The sequence below is a fragment of the Hoplias malabaricus genome, chromosome X2, assembly GCF_029633855.1.
Source record: "Hoplias malabaricus isolate fHopMal1 chromosome X2, fHopMal1.hap1, whole genome shotgun sequence".
NCBI lineage: Eukaryota > Metazoa > Chordata > Actinopteri > Characiformes > Erythrinidae > Hoplias > Hoplias malabaricus.
Genome location: NC_089819.1, coordinates 55,145,255 through 55,162,245, shown reverse-complemented (window position 1 = coordinate 55,162,245; position 16,991 = coordinate 55,145,255). Strand labels below are relative to the sequence as shown.

General features: G+C 38.1%; 2 protein-coding genes across 4 annotated transcripts in view; one reads left to right on the top strand and one right to left on the bottom strand.

The window, feature by feature from the left end:
* Positions 1–1,562: 1,562 nt before the first annotated feature.
* Positions 1,563–9,652, bottom strand: LOC136677260 (uncharacterized). Of its 2 annotated transcripts, XM_066654752.1 has the most exons (5): positions 9,592–9,652; positions 8,857–8,900; positions 4,051–5,100; positions 3,481–3,636; positions 1,563–2,977 (listed from the first exon to the last, which is right to left on the bottom strand). In XM_066654752.1, exons 3-5 carry the CDS (start codon positions 4,552–4,554, stop codon positions 2,657–2,659), a joined length of 981 nt encoding a protein of 326 aa, XP_066510849.1. In that variant the 5' UTR covers positions 4,555–5,100; positions 8,857–8,900; positions 9,592–9,652; the 3' UTR covers positions 1,563–2,656. The 2 variants fall into 2 exon arrangements, with proteins under 2 accessions (XP_066510849.1, XP_066510848.1); XM_066654751.1 differs by lacking the exons at positions 8,857–8,900; positions 9,592–9,652 and adding an exon at positions 6,002–8,283.
* Positions 9,653–11,209: 1,557 nt separating this feature from the next.
* Positions 11,210–16,991, top strand: part of LOC136677259 (cadherin-18-like) — a 20,418-nt gene continuing 14,636 nt past the window's right edge. Inside the window, exons 1-5 of one of the 2 annotated variants that reach the window (XM_066654750.1) lie at positions 11,210–11,390; positions 11,696–11,883; positions 12,100–12,353; positions 13,060–13,196; positions 14,978–15,099. In XM_066654750.1, the coding sequence (XP_066510847.1) occupies positions 11,249–11,390; positions 11,696–11,883; positions 12,100–12,353; positions 13,060–13,196; positions 14,978–15,099 (843 nt within the window). In that variant the 5' untranslated portion in view covers positions 11,210–11,248. The remainder of the gene's footprint in view (positions 11,391–11,695; positions 11,884–12,099; positions 12,354–13,059; positions 13,197–14,977; positions 15,100–16,991) is intronic. The other variant, XM_066654749.1, reaches the window with a different exon arrangement.

Genomic DNA, 16,991 nt, shown 5'->3' with positions numbered 1-16,991 from the left:
CAATTCAGTTTTGCCGCAGTGCCTCTACCACCACACTGGCATTTAGCTGAATGTCAGGTTGTAATGAGCCTGCGATCCTGAGATATGGAACTCCAGCAAGATTCAGCTTGAGACCAGGCTGGGAAGGCAGGCCTATAATAAGCACAGACGCTAATAATTAGTGCAACTTATCTGTTTTCACACATTCAGAAGCCCCCTCTGCTTCAGAGGAGATAGCTTTGTCAGCTTTGCTTTTGACTGTGCGCTCTATCTTTTACGCTTCTGTGCTTGGTGAATATGGTCTTACTTTTTATTTTGTAAAAATGTATGTTTTTAAAGGTTAATGTGATCAAACCCTGATCCCTACAGATCTATGCTATCTTGATAAATCATTATAATCATTGCCAGTAATTTTCTGATTTGACAGGAATTGTAGGTCAGTTAACTTTGTACACACTTACTTTCATTGAAATGTTAAATCCCATATTTGTCTTGACGCTGACTTTCACAATGCATTGTGCTTTTAACGTGTTAATATACACCGTCAAGTGCTGTAGATCCAGGGTTTTGTGCTGGAAACTCTTTCTATTTTTAATAGGATTTTTATAGTGCAGATGCCACTGAATTGTGACCTACAAGGGCCACAGTTTCCTCAGGGCACAAACAGGTGCAACCTCTTAACTCAACTTGTCTCCTGTTCCAGCCATTGTCTGCTCCTGGGAGTGGTTATTTATCTGGTTGGGTTGGGAGTGTTTATATGTTTGCTTTTGTCCATTTTTAGGATCATGTTCTGACTTTGTTGGAAAGTCACAAAGTTAGCACCAACAAAATGGATCTGACTTTGTACTTTGCTGTTTCCAAGTGGAGTAAATGCATAAAACAAATATATGTAGAAGATATGCTAGCTTAACTAGATCAGATTTTTAAAAAAAAGTCTTTAATGACCATGTAATTACACATTAACTACACTGAAAAAAATGATTCTTTGAATTTACTTATTTTTTTTACGTCAAAGGGTTGCATGAAATTAAATTATCTAAATTTAGATATATAATTTGAGTAACATTTACTAATTACTTATAAGCTATGTCAACTTAACTACAGTTTGTAGAATTTACTTCAACAATATAATTTTAACTGAATTTAATCATGCCCATTCTACTTAATAAAGTTAAGTAGATTATATAATAAACATAACAGTTATGAGTAAACTTAACTTAATTTTGATGCATTTCAAGTTGCATTTATTCTTTGCTTATAAGCCTTGTCAGCTTAATAATATTTTTTAGAATTTACTTTGAGTGTAATGTTAACTCATGTTCATTTTACTTAATTTAATTATGTAAAATCTCAAGCAACTTTCAGTAAAACCACTAAATTTTGATACACTTCAGGTTGCATTTACTCGTGGCTTGTAGCTGTTATTTGTATTTTGTAGAATTAACTTCAAGTATATCAATTATGTTAAAGTCACTTAAATTATGCAGATTATATTAACAAATGTATGTACAATGCATGCATAATACAATGAAAAGACAAAAAAATTAACAAAGTGACTTTATTAAGTCACAGTAAATGCACATACATTAACTTAAATACATACTTGCCTTGCCTAATGTAGAAAAACACTGATTAGATAGACTGTACACAAAATAAATAAATAAAATATAATATAAAATGTGTAAGTACTTTTGAGTAAGTACTGCATACCTCAGAAAAAATACCAATGTCAAATAATTTGTTATAATTCAGCCAACACTGACCTTGAATGCAACTTGGCAATAGTAGGAAAGTGAAAACAAAACAACAGAACGGATTTTTACCATTTGTGCATAAAACAGTCTATCAGAGGCACCAGATACAAGTGTGAACACATTTAGTATACAGGTAATGAACAGGCAGTTACAGAACTAATTTCCTCTATCTCAGAACAGAGCTGCAAAGCAAACAGGCAGAGCAGCTGTGTTTCACATGAACAGAGCATGGGGATACATCTGTTGCAGTTTGCAAACATTATGCCACAAGAGCCTTAAGTAGGGTTGCCAGGTCTGCTTACTATAACATGACATTATGCTTATTGTTCTGGTTGCATTTGTACTTGCTCAATGATCCTGTTGCTCTCAAATATTAAAGTGTAATAAAGAGAAGTGATTAAAAAAATTTTAACCTAGAGTAGTGGGATGATTAAAAGGTGAATTTATTTATGTTTACCTTCTTTGCTATAATTACTTGACCAATTAGTTATATGCAACATCTTTACTTTAAATGATTATTTTATTCATTCCTCATTTTTACTGTTTTAGCGTTAAAACAAATCTATTGTTATTAAAACTGATCACGTGATCTAACCTGTTTAGAGTCATGAATTTTTTGTATTAACTTAAGTTTTTTTTTATGAGCACCAAACCCAAGAAAACCTGCATTAATTCTGTCTTCATGACGACTGTTGTGTATTTGGGAAAACATCAAAAATCATATGAAATATGTTACATTTCTAGTATAGTTTTAATTATACATGTACAACTTTTGAGATCAAATCAGCACAACTGTTATTTGACTGAATATGAAAAAAAAGTGGGGAAAATCTATACTGAGCTTAAATTGCAAAAACGATGTGACTACATGTGCTTTTTAAACTGTATGCTATTTTTTTTTGTTGTTGTTGTTGTACCAAAGATTACTTTGACTCCCCAAGGATTTTGTTCTTTAAACCAAGCACTTTAGGGGAGAGCTTTGCACCATCCATCTGCATGAGGACTTTCTGTACAAACTCATAGTAGTACTTCAGCTCTCTTGGGTATGCCAAATTCAGTGCATAGATTACTCCAAGCATTACTGCGCAAGCTTGGGCAACAGATTTGATGCTGTCCAGAACAATGTCTCCATCAACAACAATACCAATGTCTTTATATTCTCCAAGAGTTCCACCCTCTCTCTTGAGGACATAAATGCCCATTCTGGTGTTGCGCTGGTCTTGCAAGATGTCACCTTGGATGTCCTACGAATAAAACAATTATTAAAAAAAATAATAATAAAAATCAATTGTTCTATTTGTTCAGTAACAAGTGTGTTCACATTCATTCATTGTAACCACTTATCCAGTTTAGGGCCGCGGTGGGTCCAGAGCCTATGCGGATTCACTGGGAACACACCTTAGAGAACACACACTGGTCCCTGGAGCTGTGTGACTGCGACTCTACCTGTTGCACCACTGTGCCACCCTTGTTCCTCTAAATACTTTTTGCATAATTAAAAAATAAAATCAATTGTTCTAATTGTTCAGTAACAAGTAGGTTCACATTTAAGTTCCTCTAAAAACTTTGTGCATAATTTAAAATTTTTTAATTTATTAAAAAAAAAAAAAAAAATCAATTGTTCAGTAACAAGTTGGTTCACATTGGTGAAGAGGTTCATTGTGGATATTAAACTTCAGTTGTGTCTGCACACAGCTCCTGTGCCTGATAAAAAACCGAAATTTCTGAATAAAGTCGCCTAACATACCTCATGCAAAATCTTCAAATGTTTGGCAATCTTTTGGCCAGAAACACCTCCTTTCTTCTTGAAAACAAAAGCCAACTGGGGTACAAGACTATCCAACTGTGCCATGAATGTGGTTTCAAGTGGAACTGTTGTTATGCGCTGGAATTCAGCACCTATCTATTTAGAAAAAAAAAAAGCGCAACATGGTCAGTAACAAAACTGTTCACATCATTGCCACAAATCTATTGGGATTTAATTTTCACAAATTTGCACACGTATGCAAGATGGATACCATACATTCCCTGTGTTCATTTAATACATTATTTGTGCAAACCCTCTGATATCAATGTGACAAATGGTAAGTGATTATTTTGAGATACCTCAGTTTTATATTCATATATATTATAGTATATATTTAATTAACAATTAAATAATATATTAATCGTTAACTAAAAGTATGCAAATTTTACTATGTCCATTTGTTTAAGCCTGAAATGTCACTTCTTATATGTGTGGTTTATTTAACACTTTGATTTTAGCTTATTTACATAAAAGTTCAGACCACTAGGTGACTTGAAAAAAGTGCATTACCTCGTCTATTTGGAACAGTGCAGGCCACTTCATTTTAAAATCCCCAACGACTGGACTTTCCTGTACCACCTCTCTTCTTCTGTAGGAGAAAGTCTTTGACATCTTCTCTCTAACAACAGCTGTACTGTTTCTCTGTCTGACATCTTTCAATAGCTCAAGTCTCAGCTTTTCTAGGCTTTCAGCATTTTCTCCAGAAGGATGATCTGGACAAAAATTAACTTCAGCTTTTTTAGGGTTCTTGACATTTTTAGCTGGGAAACATTCATCACTGGACTTGTTCTTTACTGAATTAAGAGTAACTTCTGGACAACCAATGCTCCTCATCTTGGTCCTGTAGTTTGCCATTTTATATTTAAGGCTGATCATCCACCCATAGTATCCCGTCACCGATCCAGATTCTTTTAAGCATGGAAACTTTTTAATGAGCGCCTGTGCCACATCTTCTATCTGGTGGTTTTGTGGAAATGCTGTGTATTGGAAAATGTCTTCGGCCAGTTTATCCATTATATCAGACTTCAATCCAGGGCTTAACTTCACAAAGGTGCCAGTCTTGTTATACAGTTCATTTCCACGCTGAAGCTGTACTTCTACATCATATGGAAAACGAGGAATGTGAAATTCTTGTGGCCATGGCTTTGCTCTTAACTCTGCCTCTGATCTTGGTATAATTACTGTGTCCTCTGAACCTGACGTAGAAGAGGATGCCAAAGATGCAGTGGGGGGGAGTATAGGCTGTCAACTGATGCCCCTAACTCTATACTACTTGGAGAATTCTGCAATGTAGAGACAAAACTTGCAGTTTCATTTGACAAGTACACCAACTTGACAGTGCTTCTGTCTTGTATATCCTGTGTTGACAATAACGTCATGAATTCATTATTGAACTCAACATCCATGTACAAAAGTCTAAAGTTTCTGTTGATTCCAAATGTTTGCCGAATGTTCTCGCACAGCTCCTCCACGGTGTCTGGAATCCCCAACAACAGATCAAGTCTTCTAAAGTCATTCTCTTCAACAACAACTCTGAGCTTCACAGATGTCATTCTCAATCTAAGACAAAACATACATACTATTGGTAATTATTTGCAAGGTATTTCAGTTGATGACTAATTAGTGGCTAAATGAAAATAAATACATTTGATATTTCAATGACACACAAAAATACTGAAATTTCTTTAGTACATCTAAAAATTGTGATTTCTATTCACCTCTGAATACCAAGCATAAATGAATGAAAAATTGTCCTATTTACAAGCAACTACTCTATTTTACACTTACAAAAAGACAGTCAGAAGAAGAAATAGGGATGGGTATTAATAGAAATTTTTGGATACCAATATGTATGAATACTTTTCTGTATACTCTCCATAATCAGGTGCAAAAAATGACATGCAAACATGTGAAAATGTTAAAAATGAAAACAAGAAAATGCTGTGGTCAACACCCTACAGATGAAAGATTTTCTAGAAGAAATATCCTTCATTTCAAACTATCCTGCACTACACCAATAAGAGTCCTTAGGTAAGACTCCAAATACTTACCTGAAATACCATTAACCTTGCAAGTCACTCAAGGTAGCTAATTATAGCCTCTACATTTACATATATTTAGCTGCATATCATTAAATTTAGTAAAGCCACATCTTTGAATGTCACTTTCAGCCATGTCCAGAGAGCACAGAATAAAACCATTAAAAACTATGAAATTTGGTCAGAGATATGTGAAGGTTATCATCACACAGAGCAGAGTGCCCCTCCTGCTGAACCAATCAAGACTAGTAACAACCATTTGAAAATGACAGCTATTAACTAAAATTACATAAAGACTGATAGCAGCACTATTTGTCGATTAGCTTATCCATGTTTTGATACAGGCCAATCATGAATGAGTATCAATTTAGTACCAGCTTTCAATACCCATCCCTAATTTTTACTATTAGGAAATCTCTAACCTTATGTGAGTATAAATCTTTTCAGAGTCACCATTCTCAGGCCTCCAATGTTGTAGTCTGCCAAAGGGTACAGGTCACCCAGAGCACCAACCTGAGTAAGGGAAACTTGCAGTGATGGCACCAACTCAAAAGCCCTAAAATGCTCCCTATACCAAGCAATTAACTTTCTCACAATCAAACACAACGGGTTCTCCATGACAATCATCTGGACAATTTCTGCAAATTCTGGCAAGCCATCTGCCGAGCCAAAAACCACTATCATGCCGCATCTGTAATTTACTCCTTTAACAGTAGCATTCTTAGTGAGATTAACAACACTGAGATTGTGATATGTCTTACTAAGAGCCTCCACTACAGTCTGATTTAAAATTTCAACAGGGACTGATGAAACAGCTGAGACAACCAAATCAGAATAGTCTACCGAGGCTGACTCCATATGATAGCCCATCATGAACTGATGTTTCACTGCCAGAGACAACAGAATGTTTTTAAAGCAACGCGTGTGACGAACAACTTGCTTAAAAAAACTATGTTTTGCCTCAAATCTTAGTGTCCACATCCTTACTAATGGTCCAAAGCACCTGATCATATGTGGATAATGTTCCACATAATGATGTTTGGGCAAAAGTTTCAAACCTGGAAAAACCTCTTGCAACCTAGTCCTATGATTACTGATTTTGCTTTCAAGAAAATCAATGAATTCTTCTGTGTGTGCTGGTGCAACAACTAATTCCACAATGTCTTTAAGGTCCAAAATGACTTTCCAAGCTGCTTCATCTTCAGGCACCAACTGTCCAATCAAGAATGGGAGTAATCGCAGAAGGCTCCAGTTTTCGTGAGCATTGTCACCGACACTTTTGTTGCGGGCAAATGAGTGTGGAATGATGTGAGGATGATTTCTTTTGTCTGTCCATTTATATGGAAATTTCTGGATTAATTCATTTAACCTGTTGAGAGTAAAATATCTCTTGGAAATCAACAAATTCAGGCAATGTGCCAACTCAAATGGTAGTATACCTTCAAATATGTCATGTGCAATATCAGGTGGATAGCCAACATTGACATGAAAATGAGAAAGATGTGCAGACAAAACACACGTTTTTTTTACTCCACAACATGCCTTTTCATTGTCCTTTGCTGTTCTGACATATATTTCATGATTTTCTTTGGTTCGGAGGGAAAACAAACCAGAGCTCACTTCATATTCCTGAATTCCTGATTTTTGTGCCATGCAAAAACGGCATATATATTCACCTAAAAAATTTTTCAACAAATCCAGCTATTCCATGTGCCCCCAAATTGTCTGCTATGACATTCTGCACTGTGCCTTTAACAAAGCTACCAAGTTGTGCAATAAAAATACCTTGACTTTCCAACACTTCAAGATCTTGCAACAAGGGCTCTAGAATCTTTTCATATCCAAAGGTCTTGACATCATCTGCTCTGCACAGCAAAGCCAAATAAATAGATGCAAGAGAGGAATTACAACCTGTTGGTAAATTGCTGAGATTCCAATATACTGCACATACTTTATGTTTTTTTCTGGCCGTGCCTAGCGGGTTACAAATCTCAAAGTCGTCCACATACAAATTTATCAATATTCATAGCTCACCTTCTGCCACAAATTTGTTGCTCTTGAAATACAATCCATCACGAAAAGACTTATACATGGGTTGCTGTCCTACCTCGGATGGCAGGTGGGTATCTAAGGTTTATTAAGAATGTAATTATTGCCTAAAAGCAGCTGTAAAACTCTTAACAGTGGAACATACTGCAGTGTTCTCTTATTTTTGTCATCCAATATATACTCCACTGGTTCCACAATTTTGAAATTTTGTTTGTAGTATGCTTTACGCTTAAATGATGTTGAAAGAGGACAGCCTTTGCCAATTGCCTTAAAAACTGGATTAGAAGAACACAAATTAGATGCAAGTTCCTTTGCAACTGACTCATCAATTTTTAAGTTATACTTATTAAGAGTATCCTGTATTGTCTTTACTGTACTTTGTACAGTAGGTGTGCTTAGGTGTGCTTAGCGAGTTCTTCCAGCAACTCATCAACTGCAGTACTTGACACATGAAAAACATTTTCTTGCTTTAGTAACACCGCTGCCAATTTTTGTTCTATTATTTCTGCAGGATTATCTAGAATATCTCCACTTGCATCAGTTTCACTGTAATTATGTGAACATGCAGTCTCAAATTCTGCTGCACTTTCAGGCTCAGAATTAACTCCACTACTTTGAACTACACCGGCCTTGAAGTCCAGCAAAGAATGGGGGTTGTGTTTGCGACTTTTATGAGACTTGAAACTACTATAAACATTGGATTTGTAATGGCATTCCTTGAACATACAAGAGACAGTCTCATTGTTTCTTAAATGATGCCCTATATGCACAAAGTAATCATGTTCTGTCCCAAGTTCATTGAATGCACATAAGTGACACCGAAATGAAACAACTTCTCTAGACTGCTTAGAGGGACTACTGTGATTCCTAGACAAGTGTGTTGAAAGTGAACTCCATGTTTTGAAAGCACAGGGGCAATCTGGGTAAATACATTTTAAATGATGACCATGTCCAAAATGACCATGCTCTAATTTATAGTGTTTCAACAGTTCTGCTCGCTTAAACACCCCAGTACCACAGTTTTTACACTGATACATTTACTTTACAAACAAACAGAAAAGACAAAAACATATGAACATTACATTAGAGATTTTCTTAGAAACATAATTTGGGCATGGATCAAATGATTGATTACAAGTTTCATAAAATCTGTAACATTAAGTTACATAAAACAAACAGATTCTTAATTAAATGCAAATATCAAAACAGGATAAAAAAATGCACTTACCAGGGGCTTTGGACCAAATGGCAACGACCTTGTTATGTTTTAACCTATAAAATACAAAGGGCATTAAAATAAAAATCAAAGACAAGACATTTTTTTTTAAAACTAGTCTACAATGCAGGGAATAAAGTCAGATTGAACATGCAGCCGAAGGGTCGTTCTCTACAGAATTAATAACTTCAACTGTACAAGGGAATGCCATAACTGAAAATGAAGCACATTAAAACAATGCTTCTTCACACAGCTGTCTGATTTAGAGACGTGGCTCCACACGCGTGTTAAAAGCTCTACTTTCCGCTCGCAGCGGATTCAGTCCACCTTAACAAATTCGGGCCATACTTTGCCTGTTCTTTAGGCGGAGTGTACACCTCGGCAAAATCCCGTAATTTCATTGTTATGACGCAAAAAACTCCTCACTTTTTTCACGTCGAATTTAGTGTAATAATGTTTTAAAACCTTTATTCAGGACTAGAATTGACCACAATTTTTATAAACAAGGATACATATTTAAGCAACTTGGATTTATCATTCAAACACTGAATTCAAACACTCAAACACTGTCTAGTAATCATTTGATTCTGACCGTTATGCCTTGACTTGAATTAACGTTAGCGAACATAAGCTATGCTAAGTCCCCACTTAACCTTAACTCTTTGGCATTAAACTTCCTTTATCCACATATATGGCATGTTTATGTTGCATACGCGTCGGTAATGACAAAAATATAAAATAACTTACCGTATAAAAGTCTGTTGAAGTCTTCCCAGATAGACACAGTCTGCTTAGAGGCCAAGTGTATAAAATGTCTGCAGTCAGCGCGGTAAAAGTTGCGCATGCGCAGTTAGGACCTAAGGCTCATACTTAATTATTTCTAGTTCACCTTAAGCATGTTTTATAAGCTTCATTCAATACCTTTCAGAATTGCTTATTTTTATAACGTTGAAGCAAAAACGTATTTAAATTGAGTAAACATGCTTAATTTTATAATGTACAATTTACTAAGGGTCAAGTTCATTTTTTTCAGTGTAGTTATGAGTTGAAATACTGTAATTGTATATGTACCTCAGTTTCAGTTTCTGCTCATGCACTTAAATGTAATTACAATGTAACTATGATATTTATATTCACAGACAGTAATTCAGTTGTGACTGTATATACATAAGCAATGGTTCCCCAGTTATTCCATGAGTTGTAACTATGTAACTACACAGTAATTAGAGACAAAACAAATTAAAAAGTTTAACCCAAAACAGTTCAATCAAACAATGAAAGTGTGCATCCTTTATACCGTTGACTCAATCTCTGTATTTTTTATTTGAATTTTTATTATTCTGTATATAACATATGGAATATATTAATATCATGATCTAATTGTGTGTGAGCGTGGGTGGGTGGGGGGTTGTTTTTCGTGTCGGTTAATGGTTCTCTTGAACACAGCTCAGTGAATAGATCTTCTTATTTGTGTGACGCAGTGCTGAGAGAGGTCAGCCAGTGTGTTGATAGCTTCATTAAGAACCAGGCCGCTGGCTAAGAGGCCACTGTCCAAATGAGCTTTTGTTAGATGTTGATAAAAATGGACATGGGCCTTTTTCACCCCACTGTGTTGATATTCCATAGTAATAGGTTTTGTATGACGTTGGCATTTTTACTGGGTTCAAATAGAGATAAGTCAAATGGCCAAAAATGGAAATCATAATAAACCTGCCCATTTACGCTCCATATTTATCATTCCCACAGTTGTTTCACGAGTGTTCTTGGTAAAAAGGACAGCTGATGGAAAGGTAAGCACTGGAAGGAAAGTGAACATGGACAGTCAGGTCCTGACAGGAAAGGAACAACAAAAATATAATGTAAATCTCTGTACCTCCATTCTTCTACAGAATTTAAAGACATCTACACTTTACAGTCTCACTGTCCCATAGCTCTATGCAAGACCCTGGGGTGTTGGGGTCAATCCTTGCCTTGGGTTGGTGACTGTGAGGAGTTTTGTGTGTTCTCCCTGTGTCTGCATGGGTTTCCTCCAAGTGCTTCGGTTTCCACACAGATTGTAAAAACACATGTCGGTAGGTGGATTGGCTGTGTGAAATCTTTCACAGGTCTGAGTGTGTGAGTGACTGAGTTTGGTGTGAAAACATCTACAGGTGTGAGTAGGTGATGCCCACTGGACTTTCACCCTGTCCAGGGTTTGTTTCTGCCTTGGACCCAATGATTCCTGGTCAGGACTTACTTCAACCTTAATCAGGAAGACGTGGTTACAGAAGATGAATGCAGGAATTCATCTATTCTTTACAATATCTTAAAAAGTATATGTGCCATTTTGAAATTAAGGGTTTTGTTGTGTTTGTCACTCTATTCCCTTTGTCCATCAGGAATCATTAGGACAGGAAAGGCCAACATGGACAGAGAGAGCCAAGAAATGTACTCCATCATCATCCAAGCCAAAGACATGGCTGGTTCTGTGGGGGGTCTGTCCGGATCCACCACCGTCAACATCACCCTCACTGACGTCAACGACAATCCACCGAGGTTTCCTCAAAGTGAGTTACCACTTTCTCACATTTTTTCCAATAAATGCTTCATTCCTACTTTGACCCCATTTTTAAATGTCCCACGGGGCCACCAAGAGAAGGTATTATTTGGGAGGTGGATCATTCTCAGTGCTGCAGTGACACTGACATGGTAATAAACTGTGCGTGTGTGTTGCGCTGGTAGTGGACCAGACACAGCAGTGTTGCTGGAGTTTTTAACCCTTGTTTTTACTGCAGCGCTGAGAATGATCCACCACTAGAAACACTCAAGACAAGTAGAACACACTTCTTTAACTCTCTGTGTCCTGTTCCAGAGAACTACCAGCTGTACGTCCCAGAGTCGGCTCAGGTTGGTAAAGCCGTGGGGAAAATCAAAGCCAACGATGAAGACCTCGGAATTAATGCTGAGATGGCGTACAGGATCACGAATGAGGATGGGGCTGCCATGTTTTCCATCTACCCCGACAGCGACAAGAGAGAAGGGGTCATCTCTCTCAAAAAGGTGGGAGTGAGGGTCCTTCCATGACTGTTTGAGTATATCATTATTCCCTAAACTTAACTATATGTATTATTACCCATAGCTCACTGTATCTGAGTAAAAATTTATTTTCACAATGTAACTAGTTAGGTTATTACTTTGTCACCTCCTAAATTATTTTTCTTTTCATTACTGGACTGACTTCACATGGTGGTCACTTTCCATACATCTCTTTCCCAGCCACTGGATTATGAAAAAAAGAAGTCTTACTTGCTAAGCATAGAGGGCATGAACACCCACCTGGACCCTCACTTCTCCCACCTGGGACCTTTCAAAGACACCACCACCTTGAAGATAATCGTAGGGGATGTAGACGAAGCACCAGTGTTCACCATGGATTACTACATCATGGATGTGTATGAGAATGCCCCGCCTGGAACGGACGTGGGCATGGTAACGGCTCAAGACCCTGACAATGCCAGGGGCAAAGTGAGGTGAGATTTGGAGGAAGATGAGGTGGCAATTACGGAGAGACGTCACTGTGATACCAGGGATTGTTGTACATACATGTATATTTATGTATGTATATATATATATATATATATATATATATATATACTGTAATTTATGGGCAGACATTTGCATCACACCCACTACACATCTCTTGAAAGCTGGTATTTTCACTGCCTCCAAGTGCCTTGACAGCTATTTAGAGAAATGGCTCCCGATTCTCTGGGATGCACCACATTGCATAGTTTAGTGTTTTCCCTGCTGTAGCACACTGAGCCCAAATTACCAGCTAATTACCAAACCCCTCGTGAGCTGAATCAGGTGTTGCCATCATGCGAAAGCAGATAGACTTACAGTACGCTATGCTGCTCCGAGTATTACACAGGGAATGGGTTTCACATAAATTAAGAGACAACAAGAAAGAAATGGGAAATAACGGTTTCAAAAAATGCCTTTTGCATGGATCTCAGTTCAGTGCCTTAGCGCCGGCTTATTCAGCATTAGTACTTTTCCATATTCATCACTTTCATGGCCCCCAACCCCTTTCATCATGAAACGCCAATTAACGGAGAACCCTTACCTGTTTACTTAAACTTAGCGAAGCCTCCAGTGACTTCCCCGTCCATCACCTCTCAAGTGAACCAGAGTTATGATCCCCCGCATGGAAACTGTTCCCTCCTCTAATTGCAGGTATTCCATTGACAGCAGTGCGAACGGAGAGGCACTTTTCAGCATCGATGCCAACAGCGGACTCATTAAAACCACCGCGAGCTTGGATCGGGAGGCAGTAGCCTGGCACAACATCACTGTTAAGGCTTCAGAGGTTGGTAAGTACAGGTCTGTGGCCAGAACCCTATCTGTGCCAATCAATTTTCTATAAGGGGCCAGGCCTAAGCTTCAAAATTAAGGTGCAGAAAATGGGTTGGAGTAATTCCATAGCAGAGCCGCTTTAGGGTTCCCAGAGAACTCTCCACGGAATCACATTTATCTGTGAGGCAACTGGGTAGAACCGTACTAAAGTCAAGCAAAGCTAAGTGAGGTATGAGGTGCTTGAAGGTGTTTCCAAGAAAATTTACATCCAATCGTAGAACCACATTTGGTTTCATTTTGGTTTAAACTTCTGTAATTAGATATTGGACTTTGGAATTATGAGGAACTACATAATTTAAGGTTCTACATGAACTCCATGAGAAAGTCTTTCCAAGTACTTGAGTATACAAGAAATGAACCCCTCTTGTAATAAAGAATGACATAATTAAAAGTTTTATGGTTTGAAGTTTGAGGTAGTTGAAGGTGTTTCCAAGAATGTTTACCACCTTTGATTTCTGGAAGAAGCTTGAGATGTAAATGATTTAGGCTGTTGAATTTGTGAAGAACCACATAATGCAAGGTTATTCAATTGTTGAAGTTGAAAGAGTTGTAGTTTGAAATTTGAGATGGTTAAAGATTATTTTCAAGGACATGTATCTCCATGCCAAGACCACTTTTGAGTCCACAGTCCGTAGGTCTGAGTGTGTGAGTGAATGTGTGTCACCATGCAGTGGACTGGCACCACCTCCAGTGTGTGTTCCCACCTTGCACCCAGAGACCCACGGCGAATCTGAATTGTGCAGGTGGTTATAGACAACGACTGAATATATAAGGAACCTCCAAAGAAATGTCAACACAACACCAATTAATTGAAGCCAAATGTTGTTTCGAACCTTAACATGAGCAGGAGAGTTTTCTACCAGATGCATTCCCCGTTCTGAAAGGAGAACTTGACATGGTCCATCTTGTCTTGAATAGAGCTGTAAGTCTACAGTTACAGTCATAGATATTGACCATAGCAAGTGAGAAGGGTTGCAATGTGGGATTGATGTTGTTGCTGTAGGTAACATGAAGAAGTGATCGAGGCAGACAGGGTCAATTGACTTCTCTTGCTCTTGCTCTTCCTTTCTTTTGCTTATCTAACTGATTATCCTCCTCATCCCATTCTTAGCAAGAAGTGTCGGCTAATGAGTCGTCAACGCTGCCCATCGATAGCATCAGCTGACTCAAAGCTGGTGGCGATCAATCACCATTAGCAATGCGACAGACTGATATGTGGATTGGATAATATTTATCACTGATATTCAGATCTTTTTCTGCATAAATTTCCCGCCCCCTTGACTGAGATACTGTAACTCTTAGGGTTGAAAATGCTTAGCCTCTAGAGTTCATATAAATGTAATCTTAGTGAGCTCTGTTGCCTCCGAGTGCTCTGAAATATTCATGAAATTTACATTCAAACTGGCACAGTCTGCTATTTTTTTTTTTTTCTCCATTCTCTGAAGCGGTATCCCGTTTGTTTGTAGATTTCCATTAGATTAATTCATATGTGAAAACCCCAGAGACTGGCTTTAGCAGGGTCTTGATGCACCACAGGAAATTAGGGGCTCAAAGCTATTGAACCCTTCATACATCCACAGTCCATAACATTATGACCACCTTCTTGTATCTACACTCATTGTCAATTCTCTCAGCTCTGCTGATTGGACGGGAGCACTTTGTAGTTCTACAATGACAGTCTATACATAGTGTACGGTCAGAAGGTGTTGACTGTGTTTTGTCTCTGTGTTTCTTTCAGACAACCCAAAGCTGGTCAGCTACGTTCCAGTCACAATCCAAGTCCTGGACGTCAATGACAACACGCCGTACATCTCCACTGACCATGACATCATCGTGTGTGAGAATTCCAAGCCGGGGCAGGTTAGTTATCATTCTAAAATATCAAACATCACACATTTTTTGCCTAGCTTCTGAAGTAGAATCCCTTCCATTCATTCCATTTCTGAACTTCTTACCATCCATCACCCGTTCTCTACCTGTCTCCTGTCTTCACGTCTACTTCCCTTTTACTTATGTCTATACGCAAACGTTATCCAGCTCTGGGTTTATCTGCTGCACCACAGACCTGGGAGTCTCTTGAACCTATAAATTATTCAGCGTATACAGGATGTTTTTTCTAGTGAAGATAACAGGCTTCACACGGCATTGAGCTCCTGGAACTGGCTCACCAGAAATGTTAATCATTGCTTTTTTATCCGATTGGGATCATCTGATCCATGTCATGCCTGTCTGTGTGTATATGTGTTTATGTAGGGTTTTATTTATTTATTTAGTAAGGGTAAACCCAGACATGGAGAATAACTATTTACAGTTAATCAAATACATGTACTTCAGGAAATCATTGCTGTATTTGAGCATTTTTCATTAATTAATTAATTCATTGTCTGTAACCACTTATTCAGATCAGGGTCCCGGTGCGTCCAGAGCCTACCCGGATCAATTCGGTTCAAAGCAGGACAGGGTTTTCACAGGGCGACACACACTCACATATTCGCTCAAACACTAACATCTACAGACACTTTTGAGTCGCCAATCGACCTACCAATATGTGTTTTTACCGGAGCACCCAGAGGAAACCCACACAGATACAGGGAGAACACACCACACTCCTCACAGTCAGTCACCCAGAGGAAACCCACGCGGACACAGGGAGAACACAACACACTCCTCACAGACAGTCACCCGGAGGAAACCCACGCAGACACAGGGAGAACACACCACACTCCTCACAGACAGTCACCCGGAGCATGACTCGAACCCACAACCTCCAGGTCCCTTAACCTGTGTGACTGCGACACTACCTGCTGCGCAGCATTTTTCAATCATTTTGTTTTTTTTTTAATTGCTGTTTACAGTTACTCAAGTACATGAGAAAGTACTCAAAAAATAACAATAATAATTCTTAAGCCTTATGGAACGTTACGGTTCCCTAAATCAGAAAACATGGGATAAATACAGCATTCTATTCTTATGCTTCATCTTAAGTTGAGTGCAGTGACTTTAGAAGTGAACTGGGCTCTTTAGACATGGGGAGAACACTGTGGTATTTTCAGTGGATCACAGACATTCCATTAAGAATACATAAAGTGTTAAGTTGTGGAAAAATAGAGCAGAATATATCACTATTATTGAAATTATTAATGAATTTATAGTTTGAGTATTTTTAACTCACAATACATTTGATACATGACTTATTAGTTCCCCAGGGAGCAGTGCTCTTACTCGAGTACCTCCTCTAACTCTGGATACGCTTCATAGAGACATGACCTCCAGACACCTCTCAGACCAGGAAAGCTCGGCAGGTGAAAGCCAGGGTCAGTTCCGCTAAAAATATGACACACTACTTTCTCGCTTCTCCTGCGGACAAACGGTTGCTAATGAATGCACAGAGAGCACTGCTTTTTTAATGTTGAATATGGAGTTATTTTTAGGGGGCCATACAACTGTTATTTTTTTCTCCTCCAGGCACATAAACTCATTTCCGTGTCCCTGTTAGGAAGAGTCCTGCTCAAAACTCTGCAGAAGCTCCAGTCTATTTATAGGTTTATTTGTCTTTCTGGATTGCAGTGATATATACTGTTTACCACAAAACAGCTCGCAGAGTGTTGTGGCTTCACATTACGTACTGACCCTTATTCATCAGTGTACAAGACAAATGTGTGCTTTTATTAGGAGTACAAATATATATATATTGGTGTTTTGGTGTTGACCATTTAAAGACGGTGGATGTTTGTGATCATTATTATTTTGAA